At 42.7% G+C, this 18,669-nt stretch overlaps 1 protein-coding gene across 1 annotated transcript in view; it reads left to right on the top strand.

Moving 5' to 3' along the window:
- The window catches only part of TRIM50 (tripartite motif containing 50), a 29,638-nt gene extending 14,153 nt beyond the window's left edge, over nucleotides 1-15,485 (top strand). The window contains exons 4-6 of the mRNA XM_082247234.1: nucleotides 8,343-8,365; nucleotides 8,450-8,574; nucleotides 14,879-15,485. Of these exons, the coding sequence (XP_082103360.1) occupies nucleotides 8,343-8,365; nucleotides 8,450-8,574; nucleotides 14,879-15,447 (717 nt within the window). The 3' untranslated portion in view covers nucleotides 15,448-15,485. The remainder of the gene's footprint in view (nucleotides 1-8,342; nucleotides 8,366-8,449; nucleotides 8,575-14,878) is intronic.
- The last annotated feature ends 3,184 nt before the right edge of the window (nucleotides 15,486-18,669 follow it).

Below are 18,669 nucleotides of genomic sequence, written 5' to 3'. Positions count from 1 at the left end.
CACTTTAATGGAATAGGCCTGAGTCACTGTCTGTCTGGAGATGGTAGCTGAAGAAGCGGCCAGCCCTTTCCTTGGTCCGTCCGTAACCAGAACAAGTGAGTCTGACCTCCGAAAGGACTCTGTAGCTGCCAGATACACCCGATTTGCACAAACTACATTTAAGGCATGCAAGGCAAATTCCTTAGGATGAGCTGGCTTGGGACATAAGAAAGGCAACACAATGTCCTCATTCAAATGAAAGTCAAAGACAACTTTGGGCAGGAATGATGGACAGGGACAAAGAACCACTTTATCCCTATGGACCACTAAATAGGGACTATGAAAGGATAATGCCGCAACTCCAACACCCTGTGGGCCAAGGTAATAGCCACCAAGAATGCCAGCTTCTGGGATAATGTAGACAATGGAATCTCCCGAATATTCTCAAATGGAGGTTTCTGGAGAACTGAAAGCACTAAATTTAAATCCCTTGGTGGCAAAAGAGACCGTACAGGTGGATTCACATGTTGGACCCCCTGAATGAAGGTATGAACTAAAGAGTGCATGGCTAGGGGTCGTCTAAAGAAGATTGCCAAGGCAGACACCTGCCCTTGATTATACTTAAAGCTAACGCCCATTGAATAAAGGTTAACAACCAAGCCACAGGAAAGGATTGAGGATGAGTGCCAACTAACTCACACCAAGAAATGTATGCATTCCACGTACAATGGTATATCTTGCTGGAAGACGACTTCCTCTCTTTTACCATCGTAGAGATCAGTGATTCAGACAGATCTCTATCCCTCAGTACCTGGCTTTCAATAGCTAAGCCATTAAAACCAGCAGGATAGTAGGTCAGCCCTTGGGACAACTGGTCATCTCTGAGAGGAAGCCCCCAAGGGGTGTTTACAGCCACCAGAATGATCAGAAGATCCTCGCCCTTGATTCTTCGCAGCAACCGCAAAAGAAGCCTGAGCCAAGGATGATAGTGGCCTTACCGTGGCTCTTGGATGCCTTTGGCATCTGCTAGAGGAACCTGTGACCTCGCCAGCAACCTCAGTATCCTCCTGTGGAGCTGAACCTGCTAAAGGAGCTGCATGTAGGACTGTGCAAACAGAACTGTCTTGAAGGGGGATATTACCAGACTCAGAACCTGTATGCAACCTGTATGCAAATCGGGTAAGAGAACTGTCTGTGTGACAGCAGCCGGTGAATCATTCTGTGGTTCCTGACATTTGTCCAGAGGAAGGACCACCCTGGTCAAAATTTTAAATCAGACCTAGGTAATTCAATTCCCTGGACAGGGATAGGGGGGAGCTTAGGTAGTATGGATGTCACCTGAACCCTTGCAGGAATAAATCCGCACAAGGAGACTCAGGACCTGAAAAATAAACATTTCGCTGACCTCCTTGACGCTCACGAAAGAGATCCACGGGGCCAGAAACCAGTGAAGATGTCCCCCCACCCCAGTAATGGGTGAGGGCAGACCTTCATACTGAAGGGGTCTTGTCTGTGGGTCCCGAAAAGCTAGCTCTAGGCTTACCAGACCAAGGTTGCTTGGAACCTCTCATCCAGGGTAGCACCAAACAGGCGATCACCTTACAAGGGCAGATTAATGAGGACTTTCTTAGTGGCTTGGTCTGCAGACCAATTCTTAAGCCACAGCACGCGCCTAATCACCACCGCTGAAACAGAAAGTTTGGACAGCACAGGAGCTGTATCCAAAGTTGCATCGCAAATAACCTGCAGCCCATGAACCAACTGGTCCGCTAAATCAACAGAAGACAAGTCTTGTCTTCTGTTTTATGTTTTGCTGCTGCAGCTTTTTTTACATATAGTTTGCAACCAGTTTGTCATTTTATTATATGGGAATTTTTTTTTTCCCCCCTACATTAACCGCTTCCATACAGAGCAGTTAGACACCCTTCCTGCCCAGACCAATTTTCAGCTTTCAGCACTCTCACACTTTGAATGACAATTGCTCAGTCATGCTACACTGTAACCAAACAACATTTTTATCATTTTTTTCACACAAATAGAGCTTTCTTTTGGTGGTATTTGATCACAACTGGGGTTTTTTTTTTTCGTGATATATGCAAAAAAAGAGCAAAAATTTTGAAAAAAAAAACACTTTTTTTTAGTTTCAATTATGAAATTTTGCAAAAAATAAATTTTTCTTCATACATTTGGGCCAAAATGTATACTGCTACATGTCTCTGGTAAAATTAACCCAAATTAGTGTATATTATTTAGTCTGTGTGAAAGTTATTGAGTCTAGAAGCTATGGTACCAATTACTGAAAATTGATCACACCAGATGTACTGACTGCCTATCTCCTTTCTTGAGGCCCTGAAATGTCAGGACAGTACAAATACCGACCAAATGACCCCTTTTTGTAAACTAGACAGTCCAAGGTATTTAGTAAGAGGCATGGTGAGTTTTTTGAAGTTGTAATTTTTTCCCACAATTCTTGGGAAAATGAAGAAAAAATGTTTTTTTTCTTTTTTTTCCCACAAAGTTGTCAATTTATAAGCTATTTCTAACACATAGCATGTACACAGCAAAAATTACACCCAAAAATACATTCTGCTACTCCTTCCGAGTATGGCGATACCACATGTGTGAGACTTTTACACAGCCTGGCCACAAAAAGAGACTCCACGTCCAAGAAGCACATTCAGGCGTTCTAGGAGCATAAATACACATAAAACTTTCTCACTACCTATCACACTTTTCAAGGCCCTAGAGCACCAATACAATGGAAAAGTCCACAAAATGACCCCATTTTGGAAAGCAAACACTCCAACGTATATTCTATGAGGCATTATGGGTCGTTTGAACATATCATTTTTTTCCACAGGTTTTTGGAAAATGTGGGAAAAAAATGAAAACTTTTTTTTTTTACACAAAGTTGTCAATTTATAGGATATTCCTAACACATAGCATGTACACAGCAAAAATGACACCCCAAAATACATTCTGCCACTCCTCCTGAGTATGGCAATACCACATGTGTGAGACTTTTTCACAGCCTAGCCATATAGAGGGACCTAACATCTAAGGAGCATCATCATGCATCCTAGCCACTTGCCTAGGCCTATTTTTGACATTTGGTGTTTACAAGCTAAAATCAGTTGTTTTGCTAGAAAACTGCTTAGAACCCCCAAACATTATATATTTTTTTTTAGCAGAGACCCTAGAGAATAAAATGGAGATTATTGCAATATTTTTCATCACACCGTATTTGCGTAGCGGTCTTCCAAACGCAATTTTTTTGGAAAAAATTCAATTTTTTTAATTAAAAAATAAGAAACCAGTAAAGTTAGCCCAATTTAAAAATTTCTACAGGTTGCCATCTTTGAGTTACAGAGGAGGTCTAGGGCTCAAATTATTCCCCTTGCTCTAACGATCGCAGCGATACCTCACATGTGTGGTTTGAACACCGTTTACATATGTGGGCGGGGTTTCTGTATGCATTCGCTTCTGCGCGCGAGCTAACGGGGACAGGGCGCTTTAATTTTTTTTTTTTTTTTTTTTTACTATTTATTTTATTTATTATTTTTTATTTTTACACCGTTTAAAAAAAAAAAAAATTGATCATTTTTATTTCTATTAAGAGAAATGTAAATATTCCTCGTAATAGAAATAGGCACGACAGGACCTCTTTTTTGTGAGATCTGGGGTCAAAAAGTCCTCAGATCTCACAAGTACACTAAAAGATAGAAAAAAAAAAAAAAATAATAATTATAATATAAAATGAAAAAAAAAAAAAAAAAGGACCTTTAAACCGGTTGCTAGGCAACAACATTTTCCGTAGCTCCGGTCCTCCAAGACCATAGAGTCAAGTGAGGGCAAGCTTGCCCTCACTCGACATCCTGTCTGTGAGGATTCGGGACCGGATCGTTTTCCCCGCTGCCGGCGGGTCCGGTAAGCGGGGAAAAGGACCGGAACGCGTCGGGAGGGGGGGGCGCCTCTTCCGCCATGCCGGAAGGGTGATCCCCCGGCGAATCCGCCGCTGGGACCACCCTTATCGGAAAGCCAACCGTCCACCGTTTAAAAAAATACCAGGGTTATGGCAGCTATCTGCTGCCATAACACCGGTATTTAGGTTTAAACGGAGGACGTATATAAACCTTTTTGGACTTGGACATGGTGGCTGTATGAAGGGTGACAGGTACTCGGGTACTTTGTTGGGCAGGTGACAGGTACTCTGGTACTGATGAGCAGGTGGCAGGTACGCGGGTACTCCGATAGGCAGGTGACAGGTACTCGGGTACTCTGATGGGCAGGTGACAGGCAGGTGATAGGTACTGATGAGTAGTACTCACTGACTGATAGGTGATAGGTGATACTGTACTGATGGGTACTGATGATCAGTACTGATACGTGATAGGTACTGATGAGTACTGATGAGTAGTGATAGGTACTGATGAGTAGTGATGGGTACTGATGAGCAGGCGGCAAGTACTTGGGTACTTCAGGCGTCAGGTACTCTGATGAGCAGGTGGAAGGTACTCGGGTACTCTGATGGGTAGGTGACAGGTACTCAGGTACTCTGATGACGGGTACTCCGTTGACAGGTACTCAAAGTACCCGAGTACCTGTCATCAGAGTACCCGAGTACCCGTCATCAGAGTACCCGAGTACCTGTCATCAGAGTACCTGAGTACCTGTCAGAGTACCCGAGTACCTGTCATCAGAGTACTCGAGTACCCGTCATCAGAGTACTCGAGTACCCGTCATCAGAGTACCCGAGTACCCGTCATCAGAGTACCTGAGTACCCGTCATCAGAGTACCCGAGTACCCGTCATCAGAGTACCCGAGTACCTGTCATCAGAGTACCCGAGTACCTGTCATCAGAGTACCCGAGTACCCGTCATCAGAGTACCCGAGTACCTGTCATCAGAGTACCCGAGTACCTGTCATCAGAGTATCCGTCATCAGAGTACCTGAGTACCTGTCATCAGAGTACCCGAATACCTGTCACCAGCCCATCAGAGTACCCAAGTACCTGTCATCTGAGTACCTGATGGGCTGGTGACAGGTACTCGGGTACTTTGATGGGCTAGTGACAGGTGCTCTTTATTGGGGGGGGGGGGCAATCAGTGTGTTTAGGGTGTACTGTAGTTGGTAACTAGCTGTTACCACACTCTCCTCCTCACACAGGATCAGTGTGTGAGGAGGAGAGCACGGTGACAGCTAGTTACCGTGTTCTCTGTTGACATTTGTGACCGGCTGTGATTGGACACAGCCGGTCACGTGGTAAAGAGCCAATTTCATTGGCTCTTTACCTAGATCGGGGATCGACTCTGTCCGAGGGACGAGCCTCGTCCCCGATCGCTGCTCTGCGCGCCCCCGGGGGCGCGCATTGCAGAGAGAACGAGCGGCTCGTGCTGGAGCCGCTCATGTGATCGGCTGTGATTGACACAGCCGATCACGTGGTAAACAGCCAATTTCTATTGGCTGTTTACCTTGATCAGGGATGGGCTATGTCCGAGGGACGAGCCTCTTCCCTGATCGCGCCGCTGCGCGCCGCCGGGGGGCGCGCAGTAGCAGCTAGAACGGGCCGACGTCATATGACGGCGGCCCGGATCTAGACAACCACTTTGCCGATGTCATTTTACATGACTCGGTATGGAAGTGGTTAATAAACTTGATTACCATTTATCATACTACCTGTTGTGAGTAAAAAAAACTATTTTCCCTCTGCCTTATTTTGAGCTGACTTTATGGCCTCTTTTCCACCATGGATGCCATCCCTTTTCTTATGTCCCGGGCACAGGAAGAGGAAACTGAGGAGGAAGAGGAGGAGCTTTGGCATCCCCACGAGGTTTCGGTAGTCTCCCCGACTAGGGGAAAATGGCTGCCGTGACATTATCGGGCTACACAAACATAGCCGCCAGCCGGAGACCAGCCAGACCAGACCAAAGGAAAATGGCCACCATGACATCATCAGACTTCTACAACATGGCCACGGGCAGCCACAGATGCTGAAGCATGCTGCCAGGATCTTCCCTGCACCCTCTGCAATGCTGATCCCTGTGCAAGGGGATCCCCCTGAAGGTCCTCTACTCCAAGGACAGGACACACGTTAAGGGAGACTCTGCTGCGCACTCTGCACCGGTCTCTGCACTACACCCACACTGCAACCAGTTAGGGCATGCTCCTAGGGGTCTCCTACACTGGCACCCCTCCAGACTACCAGGGTAGGACACACACTATTCCAGGACCCTTACAGAGTGGGGATGCGGAGGAGACCCCAGGGGTCTCCACTGCATCCTCTGCCCTCGGACCCCCACCAGACTCCAGGTCCAGACGCGGGGAAAAGGAGTGAGGGAAGCCCAGCTCACTGAAGGATTTTAGGATGGGAGGAGGGAATGCTGATCCCTGTGCAAGGGGATCCCCCTGAAGGTCCTCCACTCCAAGGACAGGACACACGTTAAGGGAGACTCTGCTGCGCACTCTGCACCGGTCTCTGCACTACACCCACACTGCAACCAGTTAGGGCATGCTCCTAGGGGTCTCCTACACTGGCACCCCTCCAGACTACCAGGGTAGGACACACACTATTCCAGGACCCTTACAGAGTGGGGATGCGGAGGAGACCCCAGGGGTCTCCACTGCATCCTCGGACCCCCACCAGACTCCAGGTCCAGACGCGGGGAAAAGGAGTGAGGGAAGCCCAGCTCACTGAAGGATTTTAGGATGGGAGGAGGTCCGACCGTCCCAGGAGGTTACCCGCATCCACTCAAAAAAAACGCCAAAAGGGGAGAGGGGGGGGGGAACTGTACTTACCCTTCCATGGTGTGGGTAATGCTCCAGACAGAACTCCTTGCCACCCTAGTAGGGGAGCTGTTGGCCAAGGGACCGCTGCGACACAGACCCATTCCCAGTCGTATGCAACCCTGCGAGGCGTTTAACTCGCGGGCCAGCCTTTGTATGTGACACTATGTCACGGCCGACCTAACGTGTAGCTGCGGTCTGCACACGCTCGCTGGCTGGGCTAGGGGGGGGGACTGGATCTAGATTATCCAGCCTATCGCCCAGCCCGGCAGTTGATTGTAGATCTCCTAAGGGAAAAAACAAAAAAGATGTAAGAAAGGAGAAAAAAATTGCTAGGAACAGAGATCCCAGCCAGGAGCCTAGGTCCTTACTCCTGACTAGACAAATTAAAACTGATTACCTAGAGCAGAAAGGGGGGTTATATACCAAACTGGAGATGGCCCATTGGCATAGCCAGGTGTTTTTTGTTCTGCCAAGTCCTACTCCTGGAGGAGGCAATATAACCAAGTAGTTATGATCTATGGAGCGTGAGTGTCCATCGATGAACGAAAGAGAAACTAAAATAGCTATATGAACTAAAGCCTAGTACACACTATTCATTTTTTTTCCGTTCAACCTAGCGGGCTGAACAAAAAAAACGAAAGAACTCAGGAGGAGCTGCTGTACTAACCATGTGATGTTTGTTAGTACAGCTATCTTCCCCGCTAAGCTATTGTATTCTGAGAGGGGACCGCCAGAAAACACTTCAGCACTCTTAGCCATTTGCTGAGAGCGCTGATCAGATGCTGATGGGAGACTTTTTTTTGGTCATGCCCCTTTTGGCCAGCTTCTGTTGGACTGGCTGCCTTACACTCAGGCTGAATGTTGGCCGGCTCAATAGAAACTGGCCAACTGCCATACACACCCCTGCCGTACACACCTCCCGATATTCGGCCCTTTACTGTTACATATATTGATCATATTATGTTCATTAAGGGGTCTTTTTAAAAATGTTTTCACCCAAGGGCCACCCAGCTTTCTTTCAATAAGTTTTACTGCTTTGTTTTAACGCGTGAAAACATTATACAAAATGTTCATATGAAGTCGGCATTGGGGATGGGGCTTCCCAGAGAACAAGTACGCCTGGGGCGAGGATGCTTTGAGAAGAGGGGGCACCCATTAGGGCTTAAGCAACCCAAAGTAGTTAAGAGGGAAGGAAAGTGAAAAAAGAGAGGGAGGGAGTATAAAGGACATCCCCCACAGACTCAGGATTCAGTTGGACAGCATGGTATAATTTGCCTAAACTGAATGGAAAGGTGTAGTTAAGCCAGGGTTCCCAAGTCTTCAGGAATTTTGAGTGTCACACAACTTTCATAATAGATTCACACATTTTTCCAAGTGAATTAAAAAATAAGTGTGAATCGTGGGTTTAACTGTGCAACCTGTGTAACATTATGGGAGAGTATCTCTTCCCAGTGCACGATTGCTCTACCATGCTGCAGTAAAGTAGATCCAGATTTATTTTATAATGAAAAATACCCTGTGATCACAGCTAATCTAAGCTCACTTTAACCAGTTCTCTCTGTATTTCTATTTCTAGGACTATTCTGCTGTAACATCCAGGTATGAGACCCAACTCCCAATTTTTATACGGATAGGAGGTATGGAAACAAAATTATGGAAATATTTACTTTTTTACTTCCACAGCTGTCAACCACCAAGCCCACGCAGTGTGGACACAACCTATAGCCCTGTTTCCTTCAAGCCTGGTTTCCGTCAGGATGACATTAAATTGACTGTATGGAAACGTCTGCAGCGCAGAATTCTTCCTCGTAAGGATTTAATTTGCTGTAAATTTTGCATGTTTTTTGGTAGAAACACCATCAATTTGCACTTTTTATTTAGTGTGCAGATCTCCAATGAAAAAGGCAAATCAATGCTATATTTTACATCAGTGTTTGTCAGCTTTATATATTAAAATGATTGTAAAGTCTATTTTTTTTTTTAAATAACAAACATATTATGCTTACATGCTCTGTGCAGTTGGTTTTGCCCAGAGCAGCCCAGATCTTCCTCTTCCCGGGTCACTCTTCGGCTCTCCTGGCCCCTTCCTCCAAGTAACTTGCAATGGGGGCACCTGAGCTGAGCCACAGCTCCGTGTGTCCATTCAGACACAGAGCTGCGGCACAACCCTGCCCCCGCTATCTTCTAATTGGCTAACTGACTTTGACAGCAGCGGGAGCCAATGGTGCTGCTGCTGTGTCTCAGCCAATCAGGAGGGACCTGGACAGCTGAGGGGGCCCAGGTAAGTATTAGGGGGGCTGCTACACACAGAAGGTATTTTCATTTAATGCATAGAATGCATTAGGATAAAAAACTTTCCAACTTTACAACCACTTTAACAGTTTATGTCGAGTCAGATTGTTTAATTTTTTTTGTTTTTAGATAGCGTGGGGAAGGCCTGGAATATCTAACATGCTTTTCATGCTATCTGGGGTTCATTATAAAAATGGTTAAACAGACAGGAAAGGAAGTATATGAAAATGTCCAACAGTAACATAGACATAGTAGAGCAGGGGAAGGCGTTCTATTGCTGTGTATGTGTCTTGCAGACTTTCCCTCACTTTTTGTCTGGTAAAACTATTATTAATGTGATTGTGAGTAGAAATCTTTCTAAATGACCCCCGGATAGCAATTTAAAAATATCAGCGGTTTTTAACCTTCCTCCACTATGTCCAAAACTCAAAAAAAAATCAGTAAGTGACTCCTGCTGCTGCTATGTCATGTTAGTGCCAAGTTGCATGTGTTTAGATGGGAAGGATGAAGTCAGCATTTTAGTTGTTTCATAGTAGTACATTCTCAGCAACCTTGAGGCCTGATACAGTTTGTTAAGGCATGTGTTAGAGGAGTGAAAACATGCATAGGATTTTCTTTTTTAAATCATTAAATCATTAAAAAAATTTTGTTAAGTTTTTTTCATCTAAAAACAAAAACAATACAGATGGAATGGCCAATATGTGTCCAAAGTTATACATGCAATGCAACATGGATATAATCTAACACTACAAAAATAGGGTTGTATCTGGCAAACAGCATTACAATCACAATGATATGTAATATATGTAACTCCTATTGTATGAGTCTGATTCACATTACATATTAAAGCAGGAGTGAAGACACTTCATCAAAAAAGTGTGACATGGATGTAGGCCGTACCCCTTTCCCCACTGAATTGGAGAAGAAAGAAAAGGAGTGAGAAAAAAGATAAACATAAAAAGTGGTTAACCTCATGAACAAGGAAAAACCAATTGCACTGTTTAGAACTACAGTGCAAAACAAAACTTGCAATCAGCTTCTGAATGTGAAAGTACAGTTAGTATACAATCCTATTATCAAAGTTGTTAAGACATTGGAGAATCATTGGATTGTTTTCCATTGTGCTAAGAATTCAATAAATATGCACATAGTTTATAGAAAAGCTTTTACAAAGTGGTTAATGCATTATAAAGTGTTACTAAACCCACAACAGTAAAATCAGTCTGTACAGTATATGCAGTAAAGCATGTTTGTTATACACACTGTGGAACTTAAGGGGTTAAATCCTCAGCATTGTGTAAAAAGGCTGTTTGATCCTGTCTTCTCTGATCCTCCCCTTTTTCTACAGTCCCCAATCCATCTCCTGATAGTGCAGAGCCTTGGGGGCATTCTGCACATGCTCAGTTTGGTGTGTATTGCTGGAGCATTTTTTTTTTTTTGGGAGGGTGCATGCGATCAGCACAGGGCCAATCAGCACTGTCCAGGCAGTAGGTCAGGAGTCGTGCAGCCTCATAGGACAGTCAGAGAAGAATGAAAACTCCTCCTACAAGCTTTAACCAGTGCTCAGCCAGACACTAATAGAAGTCACAAGACTGCTGATGAGAAAAGGTATTTAGCAGCTTATATTTACTAAAATAATTTGCATCTCCTGTGTACTCTTGGAAATCAGATATAATAAATGAAGGGTCCTGGGTTTAGTAACACTTTAAGTGTTGGAACATTTTCAAAAAGTAGTATTTCATTAGTAGAAAGAGTGTAATTTGGTACCAGGTGAAATGACTTATAATATCCATACCAGTGCTTTTCACTGTTTGGTTAGTTCTTGTGTCCCTCAAGTCTTGTCCAGCAAAGCACTCCCAGGGCAGTGCTGCTGTCTTGTACGAAGGAATCCATAGCAACAACTTAAGGTTAATTAGTACTAACAGAAGATAGAGACAGAAAATGTTTTCCTGATAGAGTCTATAGCTCCTCACTTTAAACCTGCTCCCAAGGAACATCACTCAGGCAGTGAACACCATAAGCAAATACCATAGACCAGGGGGTCTTCAAACTATGGCCCTCCAGTCGTTCAGGAACTACAATTCCCATCATGCCTAGTCATGTCTTTAATATCAGAGTTTTACAATGCCTCATGGGACGTGTAGTTCTGCAACAGCTAGAGGGCCGTAGTTTGAGGATCCCTGCCATAGACAGTGCAGAGCATAATGACCTTCCTGCAGAAAAGGATTTCAAAAGGAGGCGCCATTGCAGGAAAAATATATAGGTAACCCACAATTTCAGTCTCCAAAAACACGTTGGGAGCTGGTTTCACAATTCCATCCTGTTTTATTGTTTCAGAAATTTGTATTCTTATACTTTTTACACAGGCCCATTTTTAAACACACACAGAAGCACATTTCAATTGCCTCACCAGTGTAAACATTGAGGTAGCCATGTGCATCTCATAAAGTTAGAATATCATCAAAACGTTAATTTATTTCAATAATTCAATTCAAAAAGGGAAACCCATATATTTTATATAGATGTGTTACACACAGAGTGATATATTTCAAACATTTCTTTCTTTTAATTTTGATGAATATGGCTTACAGCTAGTGAAAACCCAAAATTCCGTATCTCAGAAAATTAGAATATTACATAAGACCAATATGTACACCAGTATGTACAGTATAGTATGCACTCAATACTTGGGGCTCCTTTTACATGAATTACTGCATCAATGCAGCGTGGCATTGAGGCGAGCAGCCTGTGGCACTGCTGATGTGTTATAGAAGCCCAGGTTGGTTTGATAGCAGCCTTCAGCTCGTCTGCATTATTGGGTCTGGTGTCTCATCTTCCTCTTGACAATACCCCACAGGCGAGTTTATTGGCCAGTCAAGCACAGTAATACCATGATCAATAAACCAGGTATTGGTACTTTTGGCAGTGTGGGCAGGTTTCAAGTCATGCTGGAAAATGAAATCAGCATCTCCATAAGCTGGTCAGCTGAGGGAAGCATGAAGTGCTCTAGAATTTGCTGGTAGAGGGCTGTGCTGACTTTGGACTTGATAAAACACAGTGGACCAACAGCAGCAGATGACATGATTTCCCAAAATATCATGGACTGTGTAAAATATTGCACTTTTATTTGGAAATCAAGGTCCCAGAGTCTGGAGGAAGAGTGGAGAGGCACAGAATCCAAGTTGCATGAGGTTCAGGTGAAGTTTCCACAGTCAGTGATGATTTGGAGAGCCATGTCATCTGCTGGTGTGGCTCCACTGTGTTTTATCAAGTCCAAAGTCAGCGCAGCCCTCTGTCAGGAAGCTCCAGACCACTTCATGCTTCCCTCTGCTGACCAGCTTTATTGAGATGCTGATTTCATTTTCCAGCAGGACTTGGGACCTGCCCACACTGCCAAAAGTAAAAATACCTGTTTTAATGATCATGGTATCACTGTGCTTGATTGGCCAGCAAACTTGCCTGATCTAAACCCCATAGAGAATCTATGGGGTATTATCAAGAGGAAGGTGAGAGACCCGACCCAACAATTCAGATGAGCTGAAAGCCACTATCAAAGAAACCAGGGCTTCCATAACACTGCAGCAGTGCGACAGGCTGATCGACTCCATGCCACGCTGCATTGATGACTAAATTATATGTTAATATACAATGGCCGCGCTCTCCAATATATGATTTCTCATAAATAAATCAATAAACCCTAATTACTGTTAAATTAATGACAATAGGGTGAATTATGGTGAATAATACAATTCCCAGTGTATGAATAATCACTTACGGTAACTCTAAGCGCCACCTTAAAATGTGTACAAAATAAGTGATCAATAATTGGGCCACAATATGTGGCTTCTACCAGATCAAAAAAAATTATATATGCAGGGATATACCAATACAGTATATAAACCCCTCAATCACGAGACAATCCACACAGGTGTTGAGGGTTAACCATGCAGAGCTTAAACTGTTTATTACATTCCAAGACACAGTTTTACACACAGTTAGGGAAACTCCCCTTAGACTTGCAGAGGGGGGGGAGGGAACAGGGTCCAACCAATGAGAACTGAACATTTGTACATTTGAAACAGGCAGTCTTAATACACACCCCCTGCGGAGAGATGTCTCCAGCCAGACCAGACCATTGTCTGTGTCAGGATTCCACACACTTAGACACAGAAACAGGAGGGGGGGGGGGTGGGCTGTAACATTACATTCCAAACACTTGGTTCTTAAACGTATACACATGCAATAAACATAATGCATACATGAAGGACAATATACAGGGGCTGTGTTTGCCACAATGCTCCCCCAGAACCAAGCCGGCATACACAGTCTGATCCTAACGGATCGGCTTGGGGATGTCCGGGGAGTACTCACGGATCATTTGTCAATGTCTGTTTGCCTGGATAATTCGTTGGCGTTGCCGTTTTGCTTCCCAGGGCAGTAGTGGATGATAAAGTCAAAAGGCTGCAGCGCCAAACTCCAGTATCTTCTGGCCCATAATCTGTCGGTAGGAGGCTTGCGCACAGTCCCCTCCAAAACACACAGTGACAGTGGGTTCTGTCACACCTTGTCTCAAAAGCTCTTACTGACCCCCTATAACTTGAGGGTCTACCATATCTGGTAAGAGGTTTGACTCACCGGGTGGTCTGTGTTTATGGTGGAGGTGTCTTTGTCGCAAGAAGTTCAGATCAGGATCCCTCTGACATTCCATTCTTTTGATGATATTTATTGGACTGTTTTTGGCCCATTTACATTGTTGTTGGGACTTTTATCTGCACTATTAATTTGCACAGTCGTTTGCAATTTTGCACTATTTATATACTGTATTGTTGTATCCGTGCATATATAATTTTTTTTAATCTGTTAGAATCCACATATTGTGGCCCAATTATTGATCACTTATTTTGTACACATTTTAAGGTGGCGCTTAGAGTTAAGTGATTATTCATACACTGGGAATTGTATTATTCACCATAATTCACCCTATTGTCTTTAATTTAACAGTAATTAGGGTTTATTGATTTATTTATGAGAAATCATATATTGGAGAGAGCGGCCATTATATATTAACATATAATTTAGTCATTCCTTGCGTGCTTTCACGTTTACGCTGCGGCTCCCATTCCTTTTGTTTTCCATTCACTGTGCATCATTTGGATTAATTTTCGTTTCACCTTTCATTGTGCAGGAAGGTTGGTGCTTAACACCGATCACTTTTTTTCACGCTGCATTGATGCAGTAATTCATGCAAAAGGAGCCCCAGCCAAGTATTGAGTGCATACTATACTGTACATGGACATACTTTTCAGTAAGCCAACATTTCTGTATTAAACATCTTTTTTCTTTAATTTATGTAGTATTAAAATTTTTTGAGATACTGAATTTTGGGTTTTTACTAACTGTAAGCCATAATCAACAAAATTAAAATAAATAAATGCTTGAAATATATCACTCTGTGTGTAACACATCAATATAAAATGTATGAGTTTAACTTTTTGAATTGAATTACTAAAATAAATAACTTTTTGATGATATTCTAAATGTATGAGATGCACCTGTATATAAAAAAAATAACCTTCCGTTTAACCTGAAAACAAATAATGAGTTGCAAGATGAATTTGAAAAAAAATTTGCATGGGAAATCTTTTGCCCAAAACTTTTTGCCCAAGTAAATGAATAAACCAAACAGCTGTGCGGAAAAAAAAGAAGAAAAAAAAGAAAACAAAAAACAAAAATATAATGAGAATTGTCATGAAATGTATAAGTACTTCCTTTCTGTGTTTTGTATTGTAACGCTGTACCTATTTCCATTCACTTGTTCAGCTCCAGAGATTTTGAAACTTGACCCTCTCACTGCACACCCTTTTCTGGAGTTGGCAAAAGGGAATACCGTTGTTCAGTGCCGATCACTAGCAAACCGCCGTGGCAGCAATCCTGAGGGCTTTGAAAACAGCAGCTGTGTGCTGGCAACACGTGGTTTTTCTACTGGAAAGCACTACTGGGAAGTGATTGTTGGCACCAAACAAAAGTGGAGAATTGGTGTAGTAAAGGGTACTGTAAGTCGCAAAGGCAAAATGATTAGAGCACCCGAAGCAGGTGCTTGGCTCATAGGGCTTAAAGAAGGACGTTTCTATGAAGCCTTTACATCTCCCAGCGTTAGTCTGCCCATCAACTCCCGCCCACAATGCATTGGTATTTTCCTGAATTATGAGAAAGGAGAGCTAACCTTCTATAATGCGGACAACCCTGATGAGCTCATTCCTCTGTATACATTCCATGCAGAGTTCCAGGGAAAGTTGTACCCTGTTCTGGATGTGTGTTGGCAGGAGAGAGGAACTAATCCTCAACCTCTTATATTGCCATTTCCAGAAAGAGTGGTGAAGACCCTGTAAATGCTTTAAAAATCTATTCACTGTGTTTCCTAGCCTAACAAAAGCACCTTACTTATCCTTTCAGATGACATTATATTTTATATATGGCAAATCAAAGTTTCAACAGAACAGTAGGATAAAAGATGTTTTTTAAGTTTTTCAGCCACTTTACTTCAACCATTAGGGATCAAATATAAAGCATACTGTAAAAAAAAAAAAAAAAAAAGATCTCTTTTAAAGCATGTTTTAAGTATTTTTGCACTGCTTTAATTATTTTATAGATGTTTACTTCTTAGAAGTCCTTAACTTTTGGTCTTGTGTATTTGTAATGTACGATTCTACAAACGAATATTCAGCATCTAACTTCAATGACTGTAACCAGAAAACTTGCTTGTATATCATTACTTAAGAACACACATTTATTTTAAATAATTACTTAAAGTAAAGTAAACTTGTATATAGTCTAAACATAATACAATGGTACAAGGATTTTAAAGAAGGCACTTGGAGGTTGTTGACCAAACCCCTCATTACCCCAGCCCTCATAAGTAAGCAACCTACAAACTAGGGGCTCTCAATTAGCTTCATTTGCTGAAGTTGCAACACTGATTTGTCCTTGTCCACTACACGAGCATCACTACTTGTCATTGAGATTAGCCATTACAGTGAGCTCCAGTAAGAGAGGTGCAGAGAAATAAAGGCCACATTTCCTTCTTCAGGCAAAGCCACTACTTGTATAGATGAGGGACCTGAGTATTAGTGCAATATTGACAGTTTTGTAAGCACACCTCTAGGTTCATACTTTGCAGTCCTCTTGTCAGGGTAATTTTAGATTCTGTCATAATGTAACATACAGCTGCAAATTATTCCCTGTCAATTAATTTTCATAGAAGATCTTTAACAAATTTTAGAAACTCATCACTTGTTTGTTGATAAACAGCAAACAACTTATTTGTTGATAAGTGTTTAATTGTTTAACCATTTCAATACAGGGCCCTTTCACCCCCTTCCTGCCCAGGCCAATTTTCAGCTTTCAGCGCTGTCACACTTTGAATGACAATTGCGCGGTCATGCTACACTGTACCCATATGACATTTTTATCCTTTTTTTCCACACAAATAGAGCTTTCTTTTGGTAGTATTTAACCACTTTACCACCGGAGGATTTTCCTGCTTTACGTCCAGGCCACTTTTTGCAACTTGGCACTGTGCGACTTTAACTGACAATTGCGCGGTCATGCAACCCTGTACCCAAACGAAATTTACGTCCTTTTTTTCCCACAAACAGAGCTTTTTTTTAGTGGTATTTGATCACCTGTGCGATTTTTAATGTTTGAAAAAAAGAGCAACAATTTTGAAAAAAAAAACCAATATTTTTTACATTCTGATATATAACATTCCCAAAAATAAATTTAAAAATCAAAATTTTTTAACATTTTAGGCCAATTTGTTTTCTGCTACATATTTTTGGTAAAAAAAATCACAATAAGCGTATTTTGATTGGTTTGCACAAAAGTTATTGCGTTTACTAACTACGGGAAAGATTTGTCATTTTTATTGTTTATTTTTTTTTACTAGTAATGGCAGCGATCTGCGATTTTTTATACCAGACGATAACGAGCCACTTTGCCGCAGTACCAGCTCAGTGAGCGGTCGGCAAGTGGTTAATCACCGCTGGTTTTTATTTATTTCTTACAAAAGAAAAAAGACAGATTTTGAAAAAAAAAACGTTTTTATTATTTTCTGTGAGTAAATTTTGAAAATAAGTAATTTTTCTCCTTCACTGATGTGCGCTGATGAAGCTGCACTGGTGGGCACTGATAGGCTGCACTGATGGGCACTGATGAGGTGGCACTTATGGGCACTGATGAGGTGGCACTTATGGGCACTGATGCGGTGGCACTAATGAGGAGGTACTAATATGCCGCACTGATGGGCACTTATAGGCGGCACTGATGGGCACTGAGAGGTGGCACTGATGGGCACTGACGGGCAGCACTGATGAGCACTGATGGGTGGCACTGATGGGCACTGACGGGTGGCACTGATGGGCAGCACAGATGAGCAGGCACTGAGGGGCACTGACTGGCAGCACTGATGGGCATTGGTTGGGGGGACTTATGGACATTTCTTTTTTTTTACTGTACAGTAATCAGGGCACTGATTACCTGTCTTAGGCTCCTCTTTGAGGAGAAGCCGCTGATCGGCTCTCCTCGCCACACACTCTGACAGTGTGAGGTGAGGAGAGCCAATAAACGGCACTTCCTCATTTACATGTGATCGGCTGTGATTGGACAAAGCCGATTACATGAGTAAAGAGCCATGTCATTGGCTCTTTACCAAGATCGGGGTAGTGCCGTGTCCTAGCAACACAGCGCGGCCACGATCGCCGCACTACGTGCCCCCGCGGGCACGCGAGAGAGGTCGTTCTGGTGCGCCATCATATGATGGCGTCCCAGAACAAGAGCCGCACCGCTCCGCCGTCATTTGACGGTGGGCGGGCAGCAAGTGGTTAAAAACACACTTTAGAAATGGATGTCAAGATTTTAATAGGCATGCTTTACATACTGGGATAGTCCAGCCCTTATATGACAGTTGTAGGACTTTTCAACAAAGAAAATATTGCATATTTTAGTGAGCACTTATTTAGTTCTTATTTTAGTTTATGTAGTAGTAATTTGTAATGTTGCTTTTACATTTTCACAATGTGGCTTTCACATCTTTTATTAAATATATAGATTTGTAGTTTAGCCACTAGAGCCAGTATAGATTACCCAACTCTATGACACTGCCTAATTGCTTAACAACTGCTGAAGTAGGATTTCAGTCAAAAAGAAAGTGTGTTTAGCAAGTCAACTGACTCCCAGATTTGCATTGTGAGAAGAAGCAGTAAAGCACACTCATTGTGTAGCACTGCACAGTAGGTCGCAGAGCCAGGATATGTAAGCATAAACTACACATCTAAATATATATTTTTTTCAGACTCAAAAACACTGATCACTTAATTTTATAGAAAGTTTATTTCAAGTGCTTGTGTGTGTGTGTGTGTGTGTGTTCTATCTTGTGAAGGACGTTGTACAGTGAGGGGAAAAAAGTATTTGATCTCCCACTGATTTTGTACGTTTGCCCACTGACAAAGAAATGATCAGCCTATAATTTTAATGGTAGGTTTATTTTAACAGTGAGAGACAGAATAACAACAACAATATCCATAAGATGCATTTAAAAAAAGATATAAATTTAT

Source organism: Pelophylax lessonae (assembly GCF_965119305.1).
Source record: "Pelophylax lessonae genome assembly, chromosome: 2".
NCBI classification, from domain to species: domain Eukaryota; kingdom Metazoa; phylum Chordata; class Amphibia; order Anura; family Ranidae; genus Pelophylax; species Pelophylax lessonae.
This window is presented reverse-complemented; position numbering and strand designations above follow the sequence as displayed.